We start from the raw sequence: 27,061 nt of genomic DNA, 5'->3' as shown, positions 1-27,061 counted from the left end.
AATCATTATGATTAGGATCGAGAGTCTAGATTTCTACCATGTGTGTTGAGTGAGTGTATTTAATGTATGTCAAATGTTCTCTTATGTACAGTGGGGCAAAAAAGTATTTAGTCAGCCAGCGATTGTGCAAGTTCTCCCACTTCAAATGATGACAGAGGTCTGTCATTTTCATCATAGGTACACTTCAACTGTGAGAGACAGAATGTGAAAAAAAAATCCAGGAATTCACATTGTAGGAATTTTAAAGAATTTATTCGTAAATGATGGTGGAAAATAAGTATTTGGTCAAGCATTCAAAGCTCTCACTGATGGAAGGAGGTTTTGGCTCAAAATCTCACGATACATGGCCCCATTCATTCTTTCCTTAACACGGATCAATCGTCCTGTCCCCTTAGCAGAAAAACAGCCCCAAAGCATGATATTTCCACCCCCATGCTTCACAGTAGGTGTGGTGTTCTTGGGATGCAACTCTGTATTCTTCTTCCTCCAAACACGAGGAGTTGAGTTTATACCAAAATGGATACATGGATGATACAGCAGAGGATTGGGAGAATGTCATGTTTCCACCCCCATGCTTCACAGTAGGTGTGGTGTTCTTGGGATGCAACTCAGCATTCTTCTTCCTCCAAACACGACGAGTTGAGTTTATACCAAAAAGTTCTATTTTGGTTTCATCTGACCACATGACATTCTCCCAATCCTCTGCTGTATCATCCATGTATCCATTTTGGTATAAACTTAACTCGTCGTGTTTGGAGGAAGAAGAATACTGAGTTGCATCCCAAGAACACCACACCTACTGTGAAGCATGGGGGTGGAAACATCATGCTTTGGGGCTGTTTTTCTGCTAAGGGGACAGGACGATTGATCCGTGTTAAGGAAAGAATGAATGGGGCCATGTATCGTGAGATTTTGAGCCAAAACCTCCTTCCATCAGTGATAGCTTTGAATGGTCGACCAAATACTTATTTTCCACCATAATTTACAAATAAATTCTTTAAAATTCCTACAATGTGAATTCCTGTTGTTTTTTTTTTTCACATTCTGTCTCTCACAGTTGAAGTGTACCTATGATGAAAATGACAGACCTCTGTCATCATTTTAAGTGGGAGAACTTGCACAATCGCTGGCTGACTAAATACTTTTTTGCCCCACTGTAGATGTCTGACAAAGAGGTACCCTAAAGAGCTGCCCAGCATCAGCGTGGTGCTCATCTACCTCAACGAGGCACTTTCAGTCATTAAAAGGGCGATTAAAAGTATCATCTCACACACCCCAGAGCACCTGCTGAAGGAAATCGTTCTAGTGGATGACTATAGCAGTTACTGTGAGTTCACCCACTGCATGCTCCAGCAGTATGAACGCCACAAACAAAGCCAATTCATTGATTTGCTTCTCTTCTAGATGACCTCGGAAAACCGTTGCAGGACTTTGTGGATGAAATTCACAAAGACAAGCCGGCACTGATTAAGAAAGTGCGGCATCATGGTCAAAAGGGGCTGTCACAATCACGGATCTCAGGTTGGGAACATGCGACGGCAGATGTGGTGGCCATTTTGGATGCTCATATTGAAGTCACACAGGGCTGGTAAGACTGTCTTCCACCAGGGAAAGTAATGATTCATAGATGATATCATCCATCCGTCCCTTTTCTACCGCTTGTCCCTCTCTGGGTCACGGGGGGTGCTGGAGCCTATCTCAGTTGATCAAACAGAAAAAAGCTTTGATTTTAATGTTTTTGCTTTGATGATTCATTTCAGTTTATCAATCAATCAATCAATCAATGTTTACTTATATAGCCCTAAATCACTAGTGTCTCAAAGGGCTGCACAAACCACTACGACATCCTCGGTAGGCCCACATAAGGGCAAGGAAAACTCACACCCAGTGGGACGTCGGTGACAATGATGACTATGAGAACCTTGGAGAGGAGGAAAGCAATGGATGTCGAGCGGGTCTAATGGTTAATTATTTAAAGGCCTACTGAAATGCGATTTTCTTATTTAAACGGGGATAGCAGGTCCATTCTATGTGTCATACTTGATCATTTCACGATATTGCCATATTTTTGCTAAAAGGATTTAGTAGACAACATCGACGATAAAGTTCGCAACTTTTGGTGCTGATAAAAAAACCTTGCCTGTACCGGAAGTAGCAGACGATGTGCGCGTGACGTCACGGGTTGTAGAGCTCCTCACATCTGAACATTGTTTACAATCATGGCCACCAGCAACGAGAGCGATTCGGACCGAGAAAGCGACGATTTCCCCATTAATTGGAGCGATGTTGAAAGATTCGTGGATGAGGAAAGTGAGAGTGAAGGACTTAAAAAAAAGGACTAGAAGGCAGTGGGAGCGATTCAGATAGGGAAAATGCTGTAGCCGCAGGACCACTCGGCCAGGCCCAACCGCCACAAGGGATAGAGCCATACCGCTTTGAACCCGACGCTGACGGTGACGGTCAGGTGGACGCTGCTGATTTTGATGCTGGAGTAGCACAAGACATAGATCGCCTTCAGAATACAGAATGTTAAAAATGATCGCTGCATAATACACTGTACTTTGTGTGTGTGGTCCAATCCAGGCATGTTCGCTTGACATCTATGTTCCATAGTAAAGCTTGACTGTCATCTTTCGGGAATGTAAACAATGAAACACCGGCTGTGTTTGTGTTGCTAAAGCCGGCCGGCCGCAATACACCGTTTCCCACCTACAGCTTTCTTCTTTGATGTCTCCATTTGTTCATTGAACAAATTGCAAAAGATTAACCAACACAGAAGTCCGGAATACTGTGGAATTTTGCGATGAAAACAGACGACTTAATAAAAAATGAATCGATAAAATTACTAAAATAATCGATAGCTGCAGCCCTATTTTTACACCATCTGGAAAATGTCAAAGAAGAAAGCTGTTCCTCACCTCAGTGCTCATGAATTTTTTTTCTAGATGACAAATAATGTTTCTCACCTAGATAGCAGTAGAATGAAGACATAATCCGACAAGTTGTGGCATCCACCCTAGATGCGGAAATGGCGAGAAAGAGACGAAAAGGCGGTTTATGACTCATTCTTCATCTAAACGGGAATATATCAACATCATATCTGTCGGCATCCTAGTGACAGCAGACATTGTACAGTAAGTGTAGTCTTGAGGCTATAAGGTGTTTTATTTAATTACATGAAAAAATTAATTGATAAAATTACTGAAAATTACTAAAATAATCGATAGCTGCAGCCCTATTTTTACACCATCTGGAAAATGTCAAAGAAGAAAGCTGTTCCTCACCTCAGTGCTCGTGAAAGTTTATTTTAGATGACAAATAATGTTTCTCACCTGATAGCAGTAGAATGAAGACATAATTCGACAAGTTGGTTAACTTTGGCATCCACCCTAGATGCGGAAATGGCGAGAAAGAGACGAAAAGGCGGTTTATGACTCATTCTTCATCTAAACGGGAATATATGAACATCGCATAGGTCGGCATCCTACTATAAAGGGTTTTATTTAATTACATGAACAAATGAATAGATAAGATTACTGAATATTACTCAAATAATCGATAGCTGCAGCCCTATTTTTCACATCATCTGGAAAATGTCAAAAAAGAAAGCTGTTCCTCACTTCAGTGCTCGTGAAAGTTTATTCTTGATGACGAATAATGTTTCTCACCTTAATAGCAGTAGAATGAAGACATAATCCAAAAAGTCGGTTAACTTTGGCATCCACCCTAGATGCGGAAATGGCGAGAAAGACATGAAAAGGCGGTTTAAGACTCATTCTTCATCTAAACGGGAATATATCAACATCATATCTGTCGGCATCCTAGTTACAGCAGACATTGTACAGTAAGTGGAGGCTTGGGGCTATAAAGTTTTTTATTTAATTACATGAACAAATGAATCGATAAAATTACTGAAAAATACTAAAATAATCGATAGCTGCAGCCCTATTTTTTACATCATCTGGAAAATGTCAAAGAAGAAAGCTGTTCCTCACCTCAGTGCTCGTGAAAGTTTATTCTAGATGAAAAATAATGTTTCTCACCTTGATAGCAGTAGAATGAAGACATAATTCGACAAGTTGGTTAACTTTGGCATCCACCCTAGATGCGGAAATGGCGAGAAAGAGACGAAAAGGCGGTTTATGACTCATTCTTCATCTAAACGGGAATATATCAACATCGCATAGGTCGGCATCCTACTATAAAGGGTTTTATTTAATTACATGAACAAATGAATAGATAAGATTACTGAATATTACTCAAATAATCGATAGCTGCAGCCCTATTTTTCGCATCATCTGGAAAATGTCAAAAAAGAAAGCTGTTCCTCACTTCAGTGCTCGTGAAAGTTTATTCTTGATGACGAATAATGTTTCTCACCTTAATAGCAGTAGAATGAAGACATAATCCAAAAATTTGGTTAACTTTGGCATCCACCCTAGATGCGGAAATGGCGAGAAAGACATGAAAAGGCAGTTTATGACTCATTCTTCATCTAAACGGGAATATATCAACATCATATCTGTCGGCATCCTAGTGACAGCAGACATTGTACAGTAAGTGTAGGCTTGGGGCTATAAAGTGTTTTATTTAATTACATGAACAAATGAATCGTTAAAATTACTGAAAATTACTAAAATAATCGATAGCTGCAGCCCTATTTTTTACATCATCTGGAAAATGTCAAAGAAGAAAGCTGTTCCTCACCTCAGTGCTCGTGAAAGTTTATTCTAGATGAAAAATAATGTTTCTCACCTTGATAGCAGTAGAATGAAGACATAATTCGACAAGTCGGTTAACTTTGGCATCCACCCTAGATGCGGAAATGGCGAGAAAGAAACGAAAAGAAGGTTTATGACTCATTCTTCATCTAAACGGGAATATATCAACATCATATCTGTCGCCTTCCTAGTGACAGCAGACATCGTACAGTAAGTGGAGGCTTGAGGCTATAAGGTGTTTTATTTAATTACAGGAACAAATTAATAGATAAGATTACTGAATATTACTCAAATAATCGATAGCTGCAGCCCTATTTTTCACATCATCTGGAAAATGTCAAAGAAGAAAGCTGTTCCTCACCTCAGTGCTCGTGAAAGTTTAGTCTTGATGACGAATAATGTTTCTCACCTTAATAGCAGTAGAATGAAGACATAATCCCAAAAGTCGGTTAATTTTGGCATCCACCCTAGATGCGGAAATGGCGAGAAAGACATGAAAAGGCGGTTTAAGACTCATTCTTCATCTAAACGGGAATATATCAACATCATATCTGTCGGCATCCTAGTGACAGCAGACATTGTACAGTAAGTGGAGGCTTGGGGCTATAAAGTATTTTATTTAATTACATGAACAAATGAATCGATAAAATTACTAAAATAATCGATAGCTGCAGCCCTATTTTTACATCTGAAAAATGTCAAAGAAGAAAGCTGTTCCTCACCTCAGTGCTCGTGAAAGTTTATTCTAGATGACGAATAATGTTTCTCACCTTGATAGCAGTAGAACGAAGACATAATTCGACAAGTCGGTTAACTTTGGCATCCACCCTAGATGCGGAAATGGCAAGAAAGAAACGAAAAGAAGGTTTATGACTCATTCTTCATCTAAACGGGAATATATCAACATCATATTTGTCGCCTTCCTAGTGACAGCAGACATCGTACAGTAAGTGGATGCTTGAGGTTATAAGGTGTGTTTTATTTAATTACATGAGCAAATCGATAGATTACTGAAAATTACTAAAACAACTAATAACTGCAGCCCTTTATTCGACATCATTTGGAAAATGTCAAAAAAGGAAACTGTTCACCTTCGTGTCAATCTCCTTCCCAGGGCAGAACCTCTCCTCGCCAGGATAAAAGCTGACAGGACAGTAGTGGTGTCCCCGGTGTTTGACAAAATCCATTTCGATGACTTCCACATGGAGACGTACCTCCCCTCCGCACACGGCTTTGACTGGTCTTTGTGGTGCATGTACGAGTCCTTCAGCCCGGACTGGCTCAAGATGAACGATGAATCGAGACCTGGAAAGTAAGCGAAAAATTTAGTTTTTAACTTTAATTTCAAGAAGAATGGTGGGATAGTGAGTTTAGTCATTGTGACAACCAATAATGCACCAACCAAAGAGTTTGTCATCTATGCACAGGAGTCCTTCCGTCATGGGAATATTTGCTGCTAACAGGGAATTTCTGGGAGAAGTTGGAGGTCTCGACGGAGGAATGAATGTCTACGGTGGAGAAAATGTTGAACTCGGAGTTCGCGTGAGTGGCTTACAGCAGGGGTCACCAACGCGGTGCCCGCGGGCAGCAGGTAGCCCGTAAGGACCAGATGAGTCGCCCGTTGGCCTGTTCTAAAAATAGCTCAAATAGCAGCACTTACCAGTGAGCTGCCTCTATTTTTTAAATGTTATTTATTGACTAGCAAGCTGGTCTCGCTTTGCTTGACATTTTTAATTCTAAGAGAGACAAAACTCAAATAGAATTTGAAAATCCAAGAAAATATTTTAAAGACTTGAATAAATTCATTTATTTTTTCACTTTGCTTCTCATAACTTTCAGAAAGACAATTTTAGAGAAAAAAAATACTACCGTAAAAATGATTTGAGGATTTTTAAACACATATACCTTTTAAATTCCTTTCTCTTCTTTACTGACAAATTAAATCAATGTTCAAGTAATTTTTTTTTTATTATTGTAAAGAATAATAAATACATTTTTTTTTAATTTTTCATTTTAGCTTCTGTTTTTTTCGACAAAGAATATTTGTAAAATATTTCTTCACACTTATTATGATTAAAATTCAAAAGAAATATTCCAGCAAATCTAGAAAATCTGTAGAATCAAATTTAAATCTTTAAGTCTTTTGAATTTCTTTTGAAATATTTGTTCTGGAAAATCTAGAAGAAATAATGATTTTTCTTTGTTAGAAATATAGCTTGGTCCAATTTGTTATATATTCTAACAAAGTGCAGATTGGATTTTAACCTATTTAAAACATGTCATCAAAATTTTAAAAATAATCTTAATCTGGAAAAATTACTAATGATGTTCCATAAATTATTGTTTTTATTTTTTTTTTTCAAAAAGATTCAAATTAGCTAGTTTTTCTATTAATTTTTTTCGGTTGAATTTTGAATTTTGAAACTATGTTTCAAAATTTTATTTTCATTTTTTCTCCTCTTTTAAACCATTCAATTAAGTGTTTTTTTTTCATCTATTCTCTACAAAAAATCTTCCGTAAAAGGAAAAAAAAGTATGACAGAATGACAGACAGAAATAGCCATTTTTTAATATATATGGATTTATTTAGTAAAGGTAAATTGAGCAAATTGGCTTTTTCTGGCAGTTTATTTAAGTGTGTATCAAACTGTGAAGTGAAGTGAATTATATTTATATAGTGCTTTTCTCTAGTGACTCAAAGCACTTTACATAGTGAAACCCAATATCTAAGTTACATTTAAACCAGTGTGGGTGGCACTGGGAGCAGGTGGGTAAAGTGTCTTGCCCAAGGACACAACAGCATTGACTAGGATGGCGGAAGCGGGAATCGAACTTGCAACCTTCAAGTTGCTGGCACGGCCGCTCTACCAACCGAGCTATGCCGCCCCTGGTGACTCTTCGCATTAATCAGTACCCAAGAAGTAGCTCTTGGTTTCAAAAAGCTTGCTGACCCCTGGCTTACAGTATCTCCTCAAGTATCTTCTGGCAAAACAGTCATTGAATAGGAGCATAAGGGCTTGGACTTCTTTTTGTTGACTGCTCAGGTGTGGCTTTGTGGAGGAAGCGTGGAGATCGTGCCGTGCTCCAGGATTGGCCACATTGAGCGGGCGCATAAACCATACGCCCTCGATCTCAATCCTTTGATGAGGAGGAATGCACTGAGGGTTGCCGAAATTTGGATGGATGAATACAAAAATAATGTGTTGGTCGCATGGAACCTTCCCTTTCAGGTTGGTGTGTACTTTTATTGTTGTGTTCCCTTTGTGACTGCATTACAGCAACTTTCCTGACAGTTTATTTTGGCCCACCGGTTATCATTATTAACTGTTGTGAGAAACCATCACATTAAATATCAGTTGTATTGGAGACATTATAGGCACTTCTGGATCAGAGTACTATGGGATTTGACTTTTGGGATTTGTTTCCTTTTTACTTATTTTTCGATCGAATCGATTAGATATAGCTTTGATTTACATCTACGCTGCTGATCCGCTTGAGATGGTTTCCTGTGGACGGGACTCTCACTGCTGTCTTGGAGCCACTATGGATTGAACTTTCACAGTATCATGTTAGACCCGCTCGACATCCATTGCTTTCGGTCCCCTAGAGGGGGGGTTTGCCCACATCTGAGGTCCTCTCCAAGGTTTCTCATAGTCAGCATTGTCACTGGCGTCCCACTGAATGTGAATTCTCCCTGCCCACTGGGTGTGAGTTTTCCTTGCCCTTTTGAGGGTTCTTCCGAGGATATTGTAGTCGTAATGATTTGTGCAGTCCTTTGAGACATTTGTGATTTGGGGCTATATAAATAAACATTGATTGATTGATTGATTTATATTCTGCTGCTTCAATTAATCTTTTGAGCGCTGTGTGTAATGTTCTACATCAGGGGTGGGGAACCTTTTTGGCTGAGAGATCCATGAAAGCCAAATATTTCAAAAAGTATTTCCGTAAGAGCCATATAACATTTTTCAACACTGAAGACAACTAAATTTGTGCATTTTTAAGTATGACCAACATTTGTAGAGTATAATAAGTCTTTTATTCTTTTTAACAACATTGTTATTATAAAAGTTAACCAATAATACATATAATACTTATTACCCTTAATGCGACATCTTGAACAGGTGCGGTAGAAAACGGATGGTTCGATTAAATTGCATGAGAATGTTTTATAATTTGAACATTATTTTTGAAACTGTGATTACCAGCCGAATTATTAACTACTTATAGTGTTAAGCATCCATCCATCCATTTTCTACCGCTTATTCCCTTTTGGGGTCGCGGGGGGCGCTGGCGCCTATCTCAGCTACAATCGGGCGGAAGGCGGGGTACACCCTGGACAAGTCGCCACCTCATCACAGGGCCAACACAGATAGACAGACAACATTCACACACTAGGGCCAATTTAGTGTTGCCAATCAACCTATCCCCAGGTGCATGTCTTTGGAAGTGGGAGGAAGCCGGAGTACCCGGAGGGAACCCACGCAGTCACGGGGAGAACATGCAAACTCCACACAGAAAGATCCCGAGCCTGGATTTGAACCCAGGACTGCAGGAACTTCGTATTGTGAGGCAGACGCACTAACCCCTCTGCCACCGTGAAGCCTAGTGTTAAGCAATGTCAGCTAATATTTATCTGAGAGCCATATGCAGTCATCTGGCTCTAGAGCCAGAGGTTCCCTACCCCTGATTTAAGCATTAGACACCTTTTTACCTGCACTCTGCCTCCCGCTGTTTCCCACATCTACAAAGCAATTAGCTACCGACTGCCACCTACTGATATGGAAGAGTATTACACGGTTACTCGGCATAGCTCGGTTGGTAGAGTGGCCGTGCTAGCAACCTGAGGGTTCCAGGTTCGATTCCCGCTTCCGCCATCCTAGTCACTGCTGTTGTGTCCTTGGGCAAGACACTTTACACACCTACCCTCAGTGACACCCACACTGGTTTAAAGGTAACTTAGATATTGGGTGTCACTTTGTAAAGCGCTTTGAGTCCTAGAGAAAAGCGCTATATAAATATAATTATCTGAGAGCCATATGTAGTCATCAAAGGAGCCACGTCTGGCTCTAGAGCCGTAGGTTCCCTACCCCTGTTCTACATTCTCAACAAAACATCAAAGTTTTGGTCTTGCTTGCTTACAACTTGCTAGCGCCATTTATTGGCGTCAAACTTAAGTCCACGCGTATCTCTTATGTGTGACTGCCATCTACTGGTCACTTTTATCATTACACTATGTGCCAAATAAAATTGCAGAATTAATACAAACATTAATCGCACCAGGTTACGAGGCGCACTGTCAATTATTTATTAAATGAAAGGATTTTAAGTCAATCAATCAATGTTTATTTATATAGCCCTAAATCACAAATGTCTCAAAGGACTGCACAAATCATTACGACTACAACATCCTCGGAAGAACCCACAAAAGGGCAAGGAAAACTCACACCCAGTGGGCAGGGAGAATTCACATCCAGTGGGATGCCAGTGACAATGCTGACTATGAGAAACCTTGGAGAGGACCTCAGAAGTGGGTATCCCCCGAAAGCAATGGATGTCGAGCAGGTCCAACATGATACTGTGAAAGTTCAATCCATAGTGGCTCCAACACAGCCGCGAGAGTTCAGTTCAAAGCGGATCCAAGACAGCAGCGAGAGTCCCGTCCACAGGAAACCATCCCAAGCGGAGGCGGATCAGCAGCGTAGAGATGTCCCCAACCGATACACAGGCGAGCGGTCCATCCTGGGTCCCGACGTGCGGTCCATTCTGGGTCTCGACTCTGGACAGCCAGTACTTCATCCATGGTCATCGGACCGGACCCCCTCCACAAGGGAGGGGGGGACATAGGAGAAAAAAGAAAAGAAGCGGCAGATCAACTGGTCTAAAAAGGAGGTCTATTTAAAGGCTAGAGTATACAGATGAGTTTTAAGGTGAGACTTAAATGCTTCTACTGAGGTAGCATCTTGAACTGTTACCGGGAGGGCATTCCAGAGTACTGGAGCCCGAACGGAAAACGCTCTATAGCCCGCAGACTTTTTTTGGGCTTTAGGAATCACTAATAAGCCGGAGTCTTTTGAAGGCAGATTTCTTGCCGGGACATATGGTACAATACAATCGGCAAGAAAGGCTGGAGCTAGACCGTGTAGTATTTTATACGTAAGTAGTAAAACCTTAAAGTCACATCTTAAGTGCACAGGAAGCCAGTGCAGGTGAGCCAGTATAGGTATATATGTATGTATATATGTATATAAAGGTATATACAGTATAGGTATATATGTATGTATATATGTATATACAGTATAGGTATATATGTATGTATATATGTATATAAAGGTATATACAGTATAGGTATATATGTATATAAAGGTATATACAGTATAGGTATATATGTATGTATATATGTATATAAAGGTATATACAGTATAGGTATATATGTATGTATATATGTATATAAAGGTATATACAGTATAGGTATATATGTATGTATATATGTATATAAAGGTATATACAGTATAGGTATATATGTATGTATATATGTATATAAAGGTATATACAGTACAGGTATATATGTATATAAAGGTATATACAGTACAGGCGTAACGTGATCAAACTTTCTTGTTCTTGTCAAAAGTCTAGCAGCCGCATTTTGTACCAACTGTAATCTTTTAATGCTAGACATGGGGAGACCCGAAAATAATACGTTACAGTAATCGAGACGAGACGTAACAAACGCATGGATAATGATCTCGGCCTCCTTAGTGGACAAAATGGAGCGAATTTTAGCGATATTACGGAGATGAAAGAAGGCCGTTTTAGTAACGCTTTTAATGTGTGACTAAAACGTAAGTGCGCCTTACAGTCCAAAAAATACGGTATTCAAACAAACTAATCGATAGATAACTCGATTACTAAAATAATGGATAGTTGCAGTCGTAGTTAAATTTACTGCGCAAAGTAGTATAGTCATCATTACCTCCACTACTTCCAATCTGTGATTAGGTGCAGCCTAGTAGGCGACGTAGCATGATGACAAAGCCCCAATTAGCAGGAAAATGGTGAAAATTGGTCAAGTAAAACCGGAGTTATGATCAATCATGTTAAATGTGTTAAAATTTTGTGATTGTGTCGACATGTTATTTCTCATTTGCATGCGCTTGCAGTAAAAGAAGACAGCCGCGTTAAAAGCGGAAGTAAACCACCAATGAAACATGATATCGCTTTACTATTTGTGGGAAAAAAAGCTCATCATCAATCAATCAATTATAATTTTTTATGTTTTTTTTTTTTTCAATTCTTCATTTTATATCTACATTGCAAGTTGTAAAAAAGGGTTCATAACAAATGTTTTACATTTCTACTCTCAAAAATCGAGAAAGTTTCCACTCTCAAATATTTTGGACCTATTGGGCTACAGCTATATATTCTGGTTTTGTTCTGTTTTGTATATCACATCCCGTTTGTTATTTGACTTCCTTAGTTCCTGGTGGCACTTCCTGTTTTGTTCCGTTGCCTGGTTACGTATTTGTGTCACCTGCCTTGTATTTCTCACACGCACCTGCTTTTTGATTACCTCCTTATTTAAGCCTGCCTTTGTTTGCCATTCGGCCACGCAGTGTAAAAAATGTGCTTTCTATGCAACAGGTGACGTCGCTATCCCCGATCGTGGTAAATATCTTTTGTACTTGTTAGCTTCCACGCTATTCCTTCGTTTGTACCTAGCTCACATGCTAGCGCTTCCTGTTCTTTCTAGCTCGCATGCTAGTTCTGTTTGTTTTGTCTATAGTGCCTTTGTGCAAGACTTTTTGTTCTTAGTCTATTTTTGTAGTTGTAAATAAATCATCATCCTTACCATTCCGCATCGCGTCAACGTGAGAACGCAACCACACCACGATGCCAGCAAAGCGTCACGATAGCAACATTAAAAAATAGGTATTCCGACATTCTCACACAAAAGGGAACCAAGCAGGGTAGGATGGTAATATTTTAAGGTGCACATCAAAGTACATAAAATAGCAAAAACTACCCAAGATTATTTTAATAGTTTTAATAACTGGTGAGAAGAGCTGTCGCATTAACAGTAGGGGGCGGTATAGCTCGGTTGGTAGAGTGGCCGTGCCAGCAACTTGAGGGTTGCAGGTTCGATTCCCGCTTCTGTCATCCTAGTCACTGCCGTTGTGTCCTTGGGCAAGACACTTTACCCACCTGCTCCCAGTGCCACCCACACTGCTAGAAATGTCACTTAGATATTGGGTTTCACTATGTAAAGCGCTTTGAGTTACTAGAGAAAAGCGCTATATAAATATAATTCACTTCACTTCACTTCACACTTTTACATAACATGTCCACGTTTGCCAAATAGAGCGCACACTAACACAAAATCTACCAATATTTAATATAAATGTTGTTAATTATATTGAAATGGCGCTGCTTGACATATAGCTGGGGTGCAAAGGGGAAATAACTACAGTACCATGTACTTTTGCAGTGTTTTCTTTTGAAACTCGTTAAATCGTGCAGGGATCGCCAGAAATACACTGAATTTCAGTAAATCGAAAAACGGTACCAATGTCATTTTTTCAGTAGATTTTGGCGATTGAGCTGACTGTTTCTTACCACAAAATCTAGTTTTTAAAGTGCGTTACTGTAAATGGACTTGTTTTTTTTTTCACTGTCAAATTCTGGTGACTGAGATTTTACTGTAAAATCTACTGGCATGTTTCACATTGCAGGTGTAAGTGTTTGCACGATGAAGTATGCACCCAACTTTCAATGACCTGTATGTCACAGGATCATGGAATCGACATTGGTGACGTTGCCGAGAGGAAAAATCTGAGGGAAAAATTACAATGCAAACCTTTCAAGTGGTACCTGGAAAATGTGTATCCCAGTTTGGCCACATTGGATAACCTGCTGGGTTACGGCATGGTAAGGAACACCTACACTTCAAGGACTCCACAGGGCACGTTAGTCCGCAATGCATTGTGGGTGCTGGGTAGTCATTTTTGCTGGATGTAGGTTTTGTTTACAGGGCTGTACTGTACCCAGGGTACTGTGAGAATGAGCAACAAATTAGATTAAAAATGGATTATACAAAATAAAATAAAAAATCAAGGGACCGCATTGAGACAAATTAAACAATTTAAAGTCCTACTGAAAGCCACTACTAGCCACCACGCAGTCTGATAGTTTATATATCAATGATGAAATATTAACATTGCAACACATGACAATACGGCCGCTTTAGTTTACTAAATTGAAGTGTCCTGTTGAAAACGTTGCAGAATGATCACGTTTATGATCTGGGTCATGGACATGATTATTGAGGGCCAGGGGCTCAAAGTCAGGAAATGGCAGGACATTTTTTTTTGGTCCTTTACACAATATGGAAATTAATGTAAAATTCAATTTGCTAATAGGAAGCTAACTACGTAGCTGTGTGTCCTTTGTAGGTAAAAGTGATTGCCATTTCTTTTGTGTCAACAAATTATTGTCATAATGAGTTAATTCACATTATCATAGGCTTGGAAGACATGAAAAGCAACTAAACACTGGTTTATTACTATTTATTGTTAAAGATAAGCACTTTAATATTGAACATTAAACAGTGCAACATGAACTTAAAAAAAATTTATAAATAAAAATACCCAATCGGAAAAAACTTCAATGTGAAAATCTGTCCTTTTTTTAACTTGATGAAAACACCATCAAGTTGTAACTTATGGTCTTTCTCACTTAATGCTCGGACTAAACAACTGAAACGCAATACAACTTTATATCTAAACCTCTACTGTGAGAGAAATGTGATTCGCCGTAAACACAGTGCATTTTATTTTGAAAATTAACCCGGTGTTTTATTTTGTATTTTGTACAATGCTTCCTGTCCCGCACGATCCGCTCTGCTCTGTGCGGAATTGATGCGCTGTGCTCAGACGTCCGGCAAAAACAGAAGCTGACATATTGAATAATAGAATAATACGTTTTTCTGAAATATGACGGCGACTAGACCATAATTCACAGGTTCAAGTTGCTCCACTGTCATGTCTCCTCAGGCCGCAGTTGGCTCTCTCTCCTCTCTGTCTCTCTCTCTCTCTCTCTCTCTCACTCACTCACTCACTCACTCGCCCTCTCTCTCTCTCTCTGGCGGAAGCGGCAGGCTCAAACAACCCTGTATTACAAGAAAACGTGGAGCTGTTTTTTTGTTTTGTTTTGTTTTTTACATCCCTAACAGGAATTTATTAATGTTGTTTAAAAAAAAAAAACACACACACACAGGCAGAGGGCACTTTTTAAAACGAAGCAAAAAAGGGCAGGGGCTCAAGCACCCATAGGGCCCTATGTGTGCACGTGCTGACACCGGTTGTAGCGGACATGTTCTCCCAGCACCGATCACGGCTAAAAGTCGTCTGCTTTAATCGCATAATTACACAGTATTCTGGACATCTGTGTTGCTGAATCTTTTGCAATTTGTTCAAAGAATAATGGAGAAGTCAAAGAAGAAAGATGTAGGTGGGAAGCGGTGTATTGCGGCTGCCATTAACCACACAAACACAGCCGGTGTTCAAAATTCCCGAAAGTGAAGCTGTACTATGGAACAGAGCGGTCAAGCGAACATGGTTCCCGACCACATGTCAACCGGCAGGTTTCGATGAGAAAATTGTGGTAAAAAGTCGGTTCTTACCGTAGACATGAGCGTAGCTTGCGTCCTCCTGCAGCTGCGGAGTCTCTTACCTCCTCCCACCGGAGACACTGGCGGTCACCACACCCCTCCGACTTTCAGGTACCATATAATCTCACTAAAACAGTAGTAACACAATAAGCAGATAAGGGATTTCCCAGAATTATCCTAGTAAATTTGTCTAATAACATCTGAATCGCTCCCACTGCCCTCGCCTTTTTTTTTTTTTTTTTCTAGTCCTTCACTCTCACTATCCTCATTTTTCATTTAATAATGGAGACTATAAAGAAGAATGCGGTTGGTGGAAAGCGGTGGATTGCAGCTGCCTTTAGCACCGAAACACAGCCGGTGTTTTTTGTTGTTGTGAGGCTTTAACACAGAGCGGTCAAGCGAACATGTTTTCTCTACGTCAACCAGCATGTTTTTGGATGGGGAAATTGTGATATATATCTTACCGGAGAAATCATTGGATTATTTGTCGTCCTGCAGCAGCTGTTTAAAAGGCAGCTGTGAGCTTGGCTCCTCGGCTTCTCTCTGAGACCTCGAGGTATGTCTTTACAATCTTTACAATCTCACTAAAACACTATTAAAACAATAAGCAGATAAGGGATCTTCCAGAATTATCCTAGTAAATGTGTCTAATAACATCTGAATCGCTCCCACTGCCCTCGCCTTTTTTTTGTTTTTTTTTCTAGTCCTTCACTCTCACTATCCTCATCCACGAATCTTTCATCCTCGCTCAAATTAATGGGTAAATTGTCGCTTTCTCGGTCCGAATCGCTCTCGCTGCTGGTGGCCATGATTGTAAACAATGTTCAGATGTGAGGAGCCCTACAACCCGTGACATCACGCGCACATCGTCTGCTACTTCCGGTACAGGCAAGGCTTTTTTATTAGCGACCAAAAGATGCAAACTTTATTGTCGATGTTCTCTACTAAATCCTTTCAGCAAAAATATGTCAATATCGCGAAATGATCAAGTATGACACATAGAATGGACCTGCTATCCCCGTTTAAATAAGAAAGTCTCATTTCAGTAGGCCCTTAAAAGGTTTGCTATCTCGAAAAAAAGAAGTTAAATATGTGGAATTGATCCATATGAGCATGCTTAATGGACAAGAAATTTGGGTAAGTTGCCGCCATAGTCGAAGACAAACTTGTTTGTGTTTGGTCAACGGAGTCAGTTTTTTATCCGGTGAAGAATTTCAGAATGCCAAGTCTGGTAAGGCTCTTTGTCTTCTGTTCAAATTGCGCATAATCTAAGGATTTCAACTCGTATGTGTCCAAGATGGAGTGAGGCTGCCCAGGCTCATTTCATAAGAAGGTTTTCCCGAAAAAACAATCCTATTATTACTTGCAAGTACACTTTGAACGACTGTGCTACTGCTCCGAAATCAATACTTTTATTTTTGTGCTTACCCATGACTAAATGTAAACAAACTACTCTTTCCAAAATACTGTATGTTGTTTGTCGCCCGCAGCTAGCTGTTTGGCTAACGCTAACAACCTACCGTATTTTCTGGACCATAGGGCGCACCGGATTATAAAGCGCAATTAGAAATAGAGCGGAGGATGAATGTCCCATAACAAGAAAATAGAGAAAAAAAAGAAGCTTATCGACTACGGTGTCGACACAGACTACAAAGGCGGATGCGCGCAATTTTTCATGATTTATGCAGATCCCAAATACAGATCAGCAAGTACCAGAAAGTAAGAAAATTTGATTTTGCATAATATTGCGAAACAAAACGTCAGATAATATGTCTTACCTTATACACATTCCATAATAATACTCGTTTGTTGAAGCAAATCCAGCAGTGTGGCTTCATATGTAAAACTGTTTATTTTGTTGACCACTGACCGAAGAAATAATAAACTTCTTGAGTCGTGTTGCCATCATAGTGCAGTCTACACGTATCTCTTATGTTTGACTGCCATCTGCTGGTCCCACTTTTCAAACAAAATGCGCCAAATAAAATTGCTTCGAGGTCGGTAAGCAAAACCAGAATTATTCTGTACATTAGGCACACCAGGCTATAATGCGCACTGTTGAGTTTTAACGGGGAAAAAAAGGGTTTTAAGTGTGCCTTATAGTCCGGAAAATAACAAACCAGCAGATAATATGTCTTACCTTATACACACACCGTAATAATACTTGTATGTTGAAGCAAATCAAGCTGTGTGGCTTCATAGCTTACCAAAGTCTTACTAAAACAATTGAACAATTGTTATAGATTTTTTAACGCAATGTGTAATGTTCTATATTTTTCAAGGAACATATAAAATGTGTTGTTTACTTGAGTCATATAAGTGTTCAACTTCAGCCTAAACCCTTTCGGTCTGCAACATTTTCAATTTATGAATGTACAACTGTTTATGTAAAACTGTTTGTTTATTTTTTGACCACTGACTGAAGAAATAATAAACAATTTGAGTCGTGTTGCCATCATAGTGCAGTCTACACGTATCTCTTATGTTTGACTGCCATCTGCTGGCCCAACTTTTCATTACACCATGCACCAAATAAAATTGCTTCGAGGTCGGTAAGCAAAGCCAGAATTATTCTGTACATTAAGCACACCGGGTTATAAAGAGTTTGAACGAAAAAAAAAAAGATTTTAAGTGCGCCTTATAGTCCGGAAATTATGGTACTAAATGCTACATGTGTAATTTAATAAAACATGTTGCTGTCTCCTAGTCAGTTTCATAACCCGACTTCCTTCTTTCAATGTTAGTTTGTGACGAACCCCAAGAGTGAGAAAACATGATTTAATTTAAATACTAAGACAAAAAGAAACAAAGGGTACAAACAAAAAGCGCGCACGTGGGCGGGTAACAAACAAAAAGGCTTAGCGTGGAAGCTAGCAGGTATCGAGCAGGAAACAGAAGTCGTACATGTAATATGAAAACAAACTTGGAAGCAGGGAACAAGAAACAGTAAGCTACAAACATCTAACGAAATATAGCTTACCGCTACGCTGCAAAGATACGACATGATAGGTAGCAACGACAATAATCCAGCCCTGACTGGAGGACAAAAGCAGGTAAAAATAGGAGCAGACTGATTGACGCCAGGTGTGGCCAGGTGCCAATCAGCTGCAGTTGAGGGGAAACAGCGCTCAGGGAGAAAGACAGGAAATCAACAAAATAAATAAATGATAAATGGGTTGTACTTGTATAGCGCTTTTCTACCTTCAAGGTACTCAAAGCGCTTTGACACTACTTCCACATTCACACACACATTCACACACTGATGGAGGGAGCTGCCATGCAAGGCGCCAACCAGCACCCATCAGGAGCAAGGGTGAAGTGTCTTGCTCAGGACACAACGGACGTGACGAGGTGGGTACTAGGTGGGATTTGAACCAGGGACCCTCGGGTTGCGCACGGCCACTCTCCCACTGCGCCACGCCGTCCCAAAAATAAGAGCGCTGACAGGAAATACTACACACACAGAAAAAAACTAGAACACAAACAAACTGTCAGGGGCCTTTTTTCTTTTCCTGAAGCCATCATGACCGTGGAAGTTTTTGATGCCGCACGTTCGCGCCATGTTTTGAACTTGTTAAAGAAAAAAAGAACAAAATTTGCCACAGCCGTCTGATTAAGCGATTCAGAGTCCAGCAGGACCCACAATGCAATGTGTTTCCACTTGACATTTTCAAGCCCTATACTTGTCAAGTGTTACGTGAGTCACATCATTTACTCCGTTTGCGTACAAGATGAGGAACAGCCTACTCGGGAACTTTTGTGTGGACCAAGGAGCTGTTCCAGGAAACATCCCCGTCCTATACGAGTGCCACTTCCAACAACCACAGGTCTGAATCTTCCATCTGTACAATAACACATTTGACCGGCACACTCTGTCTCAAATAAGTACAACACTTAACAGTGAAATGGTGATAATATAGAAAATATTTCCATTGGCAGTTTTGCTACTACAACCAAGACAGTGAAATCATCATTGGGGCCATTAAGTCCCACAAATATAACCCAAACCGCTGCCTGGTTGATTCGGGCTCCAGCAGCACACCCACCTTGCTGAACTGTCAGCTGGCAAAGCAACAACAACTCCACATGCACTGGGACTTCAAACAGGTATTACAAGTCAGCTTATGGCAGGATGGGCTTCCTTGTCACCATTGTTACTACACGCTAGGGATGGAACATTCTCAACATTTCATATCACGGCCATCGTGACTAAAATGACGATGGGTGTCAGTATTATCACGGTATTGTTGAATGTGCTCGAAGAGTCGTTAAACACACTGAAATCTTTTGACTTTTGCCTGATCTAATAAAGGTTTGCATGTATTAAAACATGTGCAAACTTACAAACCCTGTTTCCATATGAGTTGGGAAATTGTGTTTGATGTAAATATAAACGGAATACAATGATTTGCAAATCATTTTCAACCCATATTCAGTTGAATATGCTACAAAGACAACATATTTGATGTTCAAACTGATGAACTTTATTTTTTTTGCAAATAATAATTAACTTAAAATTTCATGGCTGCAACACGTTACAAAGTAGTTGGGAAAGGGCATGTTCACCACATTTTCTTTTAACAACACTCAATAAATGTTTGTGAACTGAGGAAACTAATTGTTGAAGCTTTGAAAGTGGAATTCTTTCCCATTCTTGTTTTATGTAGAGCTTCAGTCCTTCGACAGTCGTATTTTACGCTTCATAATGCGCCACACATTTTCGATGGGAGACAGGTCTGGACTGCAGGCGGGGCAGAAAAGTACCCGCACTCTTTTTTTACGAAGCCACGCTGTTGTAACATGTGGCTTGGCATTGTCTTGCTGAAATAAGCAGGGGCGTCCATGATAACGTTGCTTGGATGACAACATATGTTGCTCCAAAACCTGTGTGGACCTTTCAGCATTAATGGTGCCTTCACAGATGTGTAAGTTACCCATGCCTTGGGCACTAATACACCCCCATACCATCACACATGCTGGCTTTTGAACTTTGCGCCTTTAACCATCTGAACTGTTATTTTCCTCTTTGTTCTGGAGGACACCACATCCAAAGTTTCCAAATATAATTTGAAATGTGGACTCGTCAGACCACAGAACACCTTTCCACTTTGCCGGCAGCGTTTCAGGATATTGTTGATAAATGGGTTCGGCTTTGCATAGTAGAGTTTTAACTTGCACTTACAGATGTAGCGACCAACTGTAGTTACTGACAGTGGTTTTATGAAGTGTTCCTGAGCCCATGTGGTGATATCCTTTACACACTGATGTCGGTTTTTTGATGCAGTACCGCTTGAGGGATGAAAAGTCCGTTTATATCATCGCTTACGTGCAGTGATTTCTCCAGATTCTCTGAACTTTTTGATGATTTTACGGACCGTAGATGGTAAAATCCCTAAATTCCTTGCAAAAGCTCGTTGAGAAATGTTGTTCTAAAACTGTTCGACAATTTGCTTACAAAGTGGTGACCCTCGCCCCATCCTTGTTTGTGAATTACTTAGCATTACCTGGAAGCTGCTTTTATACCCAATCATGGCACCCACCTGTTCCCAATTAGCCTGCACACCTGTGGGATGTTCCAAATAAGTGTTTGATGAGCATTCCTCAACTTTATCAGTATTTATTGCCACCTTTCCCAACTTCTTTGTCACGTGTTGCTGGCATCAATATCTAAAGTTGATTATTTGCACAAAAAAAATGTTTATCAGTTTGAACATCAAATATGTTGTCTTTGTAGCATATTCAACTGAATATGGCTTGAAAAGGATTTGCAAATCATTGTATTCTGTTTATATTTACATCTAACACAATTTCCCAACTCATATGGCAACAGGGTCTGTAATATCACACGTAAAGCTGATCTACTAAACTTGTGCAGAGAGGATTGCGCCTCTTTAAGGTGCAGAACAAGAAGCGCTATCCGTTTAGCGATTTTGATAATCGGAACGCCCACAATACAGGGAGGAGATAACGCAAAGCGCTATTTTGCGTCTTTTTTAGCACGTCTTAAAAAGTAATGTACTTTACGAAATATAAGCCACTGTGGTGCTACAAGTTGAAAATATATTTCCTATTTCGTGCCTTGACCTGGAAATATAAATCCTGTTTTGGTCTACTATTCGTCTACACCAGGGGTGCCCATTACGTCGATCGCGAGCTACCAGTCGACCGCGGGGGGTGTGTCAGTCGATCTCCAGCCAGGCTTTTAAAAAAAATAGACCTAGAAATGAGCGATCATCAATCTTCACCAAGACGTCACTTAAATGACATTCACGGTACCGGAGGGTCTTGTGAGATGACGCTGGCTGCTGCAAGATCATTATTATGAAAATATGATGCTTTCCGAGACTCTTATTTTGTTAGCGCAGGCAGCATGAAGCAGGGCTTTTATTGTGAAGATAGGAAATGTGCAGTCGGCCTTTAGAGTTTTGACGGAAGGGACGGCGCGAAAGTCTGTTGAAAAAAAAAGTGTTTCCCGCCTTCCTCTCTGTCATTTTTTCATAATAATGAACTGGCAGCAGCCAGCGTCATCTCACAAGACCCTCGGGTGCCGTGAATGTCAATCAAGCAAGCTACGGAATTTGCCGCCAATGTTTTTCTTGTAAAGTGTATGGAAGCTGGATGAATTAGATGCCAAAAACCAACCACTTTCATGTGGTATTGTACAGAAAGGACAACTTTTTTTCTCCTCCATTTGAAAATGTGGGCGTTATCATCATTACTGTCTGATTCCAATCAATGCAAGTCATCAGAATCAGGTAATACACCAACTTATATTCTTGTCTTTGTGAAAGAAAGACATCTATATGTGTTACACATGCTTGTATTATCATTAAACACATTTAACTTGTTTACAAAAATGTCTCTTTCATAAATAAATAAATATAAATGATATATATAAATGAGGTAGACCCCCTCGAGTTGGTCAATTGAAAAGTAGCTCGCCTGCAGAAAAAGTGTGGGCACCCCTGGTCTATATCATTTGTGCTCGAAAGTATTCTTCATTTATCACTCCAAGATTACAATATAACTAAAACAATTCATACTTACTACACCACGAACCTCCATGAACTAAACAATTCATATATATATATATATATATACACACACACACACAATTAGGAGACAGCGCTCTCTAGTGGCAAGATGTAACAAGTGTGACAACCAACCCCGTTCTGGACCTGAATAATAATGTATCAGAAAGCGTTCTCGTAACTTGCTGCCTTGCTCCACTTTTGACAGGGCAAAGAAATACAAAACAAAGTGACTAAGAGATGTTTTGAGATCAGCCAAGGAGAAAACTATGAAAATGTGCTGCTCATCCAGCAGTGCACTGGACAGAACTGGACCATCCAGCATGTCATCTCTCCTTTTTAGTTCTCCACCTAATCTCGTACTTCTTATACATCTTTGCAATGATCAAAATTGAGAAAAAGATGCATGTTTGTAATCCACAGCAGTTGAATTGGGGCCTCAAACACGTGTTCTTACTGTATTTATGTGAACATTTTTATACTTTTTTACATCAAACTTGAATTTAAATTGATGCATGTAATGTATTGTTCAATAATACTTTTAACATCAATAACAATTAAATCTAGAACCTTTTGAGTTAACTACAAAGGGCATTTGAAGCCTTTCATGACAAGCACTAATACTGAGCCCACAAGATCTAGTAGAACTATAGTGCCGGATTTTGGCTTACATTGTTATCAGTGACTGAGCAGGAAGTGGCTATGAATACAGTAATCTAAGATATGAGAGCCTCACATATGGCGGGTATGTTTTACTGCTGTATTCGTAGGTTGTATCAGTATAGGTCAAGGGTCACCAACACGGTGCCCGTAAGGACCAGATGAGTCGCCCGCTGGCCTGTTCTAAAAATAGCTCAAATAGCAGCACTTACCAGTGAGCTGCCTCTATTTTTTAAATTGCATTTATTTACTAGCAAGCTGGTCTCGCTTTGCTCGACATTTTTAATTCTAAGAGAGACAAAACTCAAATAGAATTTGAAAATCCAAGAAAATATTATGAAGAGTTGGTCTTCACTTGTTAAAATGAATTCATTTATTTTTTTACATTGCTTCTTATAACTTTCAGAAAGACAATTTTAGAGAAAAAATACAATCTTAAACATGATTTTAGGATTTTTAAACACATATACCTTTTTACCTTTTAAATTCCTTCCTCTTTTTTCCTGACAATTTAAATCAATGTTCAAGTATATATTTTTTTTCATTGTAAAGAATAATACATCAATTTTAATTTAATTCTTCATTTTAGCTTCTGTTTTTTCAACAAGGAATATTTGTGAAATATTTCTTCAAACTTATTATGATTAAAATTCAAAAAAATTATTCTGGCAAATCTAGAAAATCTGTAGAATCAAACTAAAATCTTATTTCAAAGTCTTTTGAATTTCTTTTACAATTTTTGTTCTGGAAAATCTAGAAGAAATAATGATTTGTCTTTGTTAGAAATATAGCTTGGTCCAATTTGTTATATATTCTAACAAAGTGCAGATTGGATTTTAACCTATTTAAAACATGTCAGCAAAATTTTAAAATCAATCTTAATCAGGAAAAATCACTAATGGTGTTCCATAAATTATTATTAATTTTTTTTTTTTTCAAAAAGATTCGAATTAGCTAGTTTTTCTCTTTTTTTTCGGCTGAATTTTGAATTTTAAAGAGTCGAAATTGAAGATAAACTATGTTTCAAAATGTAATTTTCTTTTTTTTCCTTTTTTCTCCTCTTTTAAACCGTTCAATTAAGTGTTTTTTTCATCATTTATTCTCTACAAAAAAACCTTCCGTAAAAGGACAAAAAATGTACGACGGTATGACAGACAAATACCCATATATATATATATATATATATATATATATATATATATATATATATATATATATATATATATATATATATTCACTAAAGGTAAATTGAGCAAATTGGCTATTTTTGTCAATTTATTTAAGTGTGTATCAAACTGGGAGCCCTTCGCATTAATCAATCAATCAATCAATCAATCAATCAATGTTTACTTATATAGCCCTAAATCACTAGTGTCTCAAAGGGCTGCACAAACCACTATGACATCCTCGGTAGGCCCACATAAGGGCAAGGAAAACTCACACCCAGTGGGACGTCGGTGACAATGATGACTATGAGAACCTTGGAGAGGAGGAAAGCAATGGATGTCGAGCGGGTCTAACATGATACTGTGAAAGTTCAATCCATAATGGATCCAACACAGTCGCGAGAGTCCAGTCCAAAGAGGATCCAACACAGCAGCAAGAGTCCCGTTCACAGCGGAGCCAGCAGGAAACCATCCCAAGCGGAGGCGGACCAGCAGCGCAGAGATGTCCCCAGCCGATACACAGGCGAGCAGTACATGGCCACCGGATCGGACCGGACCGGACCCCCTCCACAAGGGAGAGTGGGACATAGAAGAAAAAGAAAAGAAACGGCAGATCAACTGGTCTAATCAATACCTAAGAAGTAGCTCTTGGTTTCAAAAAGGTTGGTGACCCCTGAAATAGGTGATACCGATATCGTGAAAAGTGGCACAGGTGAACCGCAGGGTGCGTACATACCGCACGGTGGAATAACTAACATTGAGGGTTATGGACAGGGCCTTGGTAAGCCCAGGGGCCCCACCCAAAAAGGGGCCCCAGATTTTGACGGCGGAATGCAGTGATTGGTGTTTACAGCTGTCAATCACAGACAGCTCTGCTTTGTGCAGCAATTATGCACTCTCTCTCTTGGCTGCCTTGTTTTTAATTACTGCTTTGAGCGAGGCACGAACCCAGGTTGCCAGTGTGAGAGGCGAGCGTGCTGACTGCTGAGCTAAAAGCACAGGCAATCTCCCAGATCGCTAGCACTATTCTTGACATTGACTGCCCTCTGTTACTCACAAAGACCTGCATGCGCCCAACACAAAGGTGATGTATTCATGGCGTTTTTTTTTAATGGATGCTATCTTTGCGTTGTTGCTGTTCTTCTATCCCTCCAACTTCTTCCGCTTATCCGAGGTCGGGTCGTGGCGGAAGCAGCCTAAGCAGGGAAGCCCAGACTTTTCTCTCCCCAGCCACTTCGTCCAGCTCTTCCCGGGGGATCCCGAGGCGTTCCCAGGCCAGTCTTCCCATAGTCTTCCCAACGTGTCCTGGGTCTTCCTCGTGGCCCCCAGACGCAAACAACACAAAAACGAACTGAGCTGACAGCGAGAGATGGCAGGGCAAAGCACATACTGGCACCATCTTCTGGAAACTTAGAAATGACGTTACTCAAATAGTGAAAGGTAAGTGTTGTTGTTTTTTTTAGTAACCAGCAAGCACAGTACAGTTAGTAGAACTATGTTTTTATTACTGTGTATTTGATAGGTGCCGTCTGAAATTCAACTATTTGTTTTATTTATATATATATAAAAAAATAAATATATATAGCTAGAATTCAATGAAAGTTAAGTATTTCATACACTATACATACATATATATATATATGAAATACTCGAGTTGGTGAATTGTCTGTAAATATACTCTCCTCTTAACCACGCCCCCCGCCCCAACCACACCTCCGCCCCACCTTCGACCACGCCCCCCAAACCCCGAAATCAGAGGTGTCAAGGTTGGCAAGTATGCTTGGGAGACACCTTATACTTGCTACTGCAATGAGAGTTCTCGCTAGGTCCTCCCAAATTAGATGCCGCATGTAGCACCTTGGGGATGTTCCTGCACGATCCACAGATGTCAAAAAATTACATATGCTTTGTACATAGTTGCCAACCTTGAGACCTCCGAATTCGGGAGATAGGTTGCGGGGGACAAAGTTTGGTGGTAGCCGGGGGTTTATATTGTAGTGTCCCGGACGTTAGTGCTGCAAGGGGTTCTGGGTATTCCTTCAGTTTTGTTTATGTTGTGTTACGGTGCGGATGTTCTCCCGAAATGTGTTTGTCATTCTTGTTTAGTGTGGGTTCACAGTGTGGCGCATATTTGTAACAGTGTTCAATCAATCAATCAATCAATGTTTATTTATATAGCCCCAAATCACAAATGTCTCAAAGGACTGCACAAATCATTACGATTACGACATCCTCGGAAGAACCCACAAAAGGGCAAGGAAAACTCACACCCAGTGGGCAGGGAGAATTCACATCCAGTGGGACGCCAGTGACAATGCTGACTATGAGAAACCTTGGAGAGGACCTCAGATGTTGGCAACCCCCCCCCTCTAGGGGACCGAAAGCAATGGATGTCGAGCGGGTCTAACATGATACTGTGAAAGTTCAATCCATAGTGGCTCCAACACAGCCGCGAGAGTTCAGTTCAAGCGGATCCAAGACAGCAGCGAGAGTCCCGTCCACAGGAAACCATCTCAAGCGGATCAGCAGCGTAGAGATGTCCCCAACCGATACAGGCGAGCGGTCCATCCTGGGTCCCGAAGAGCGGTCCATCCTGGGTCTCGACTCTGGACAGCCAGTACTTCATCCATGGTCATCGGACCGGACCCCCTCCACAAGGGAGGGGGGGACATAGGAGAAAGAAAAGAATCGGCAGATCAACTGGTCTAAAAAGGAGGTCTATTTAAAGGCTAGAGTATACAGATGAGTTTTAAGGTGAGACTTAAATGCTTCTACTGAGGTAGCATCTCGAACTGTTACCGGGAGGGCATTCCAGAG

At 40.1% G+C, this 27,061-nt stretch overlaps 1 protein-coding gene across 1 annotated transcript in view; it reads left to right on the top strand.

Annotated features, from left to right (window-relative positions):
- LOC133563696 (probable polypeptide N-acetylgalactosaminyltransferase 8) overlaps positions 1 to 22,965 on the top strand; it is a 28,002-nt gene extending 5,037 nt beyond the window's left edge. The window contains exons 3-11 of the mRNA XM_061917983.1: positions 1,161 to 1,327; positions 1,405 to 1,588; positions 5,836 to 6,033; positions 6,149 to 6,263; positions 7,766 to 7,951; positions 13,509 to 13,646; positions 19,119 to 19,214; positions 19,327 to 19,494; positions 22,627 to 22,965. Of these exons, the coding sequence (XP_061773967.1) occupies positions 1,161 to 1,327; positions 1,405 to 1,588; positions 5,836 to 6,033; positions 6,149 to 6,263; positions 7,766 to 7,951; positions 13,509 to 13,646; positions 19,119 to 19,214; positions 19,327 to 19,494; positions 22,627 to 22,761 (1,387 nt within the window). The 3' untranslated portion in view covers positions 22,762 to 22,965. The remainder of the gene's footprint in view (positions 1 to 1,160; positions 1,328 to 1,404; positions 1,589 to 5,835; positions 6,034 to 6,148; positions 6,264 to 7,765; positions 7,952 to 13,508; positions 13,647 to 19,118; positions 19,215 to 19,326; positions 19,495 to 22,626) is intronic.
- Positions 22,966 to 27,061: the final 4,096 nt, after the last annotated feature.

This window comes from Nerophis ophidion, linkage group LG12 (assembly GCF_033978795.1).
Source record: "Nerophis ophidion isolate RoL-2023_Sa linkage group LG12, RoL_Noph_v1.0, whole genome shotgun sequence".
Taxonomy (NCBI): domain Eukaryota; kingdom Metazoa; phylum Chordata; class Actinopteri; order Syngnathiformes; family Syngnathidae; genus Nerophis; species Nerophis ophidion.
Note: the sequence above shows the minus strand (reverse complement) of the source record. Positions and strands in the feature narration are given on the sequence as shown.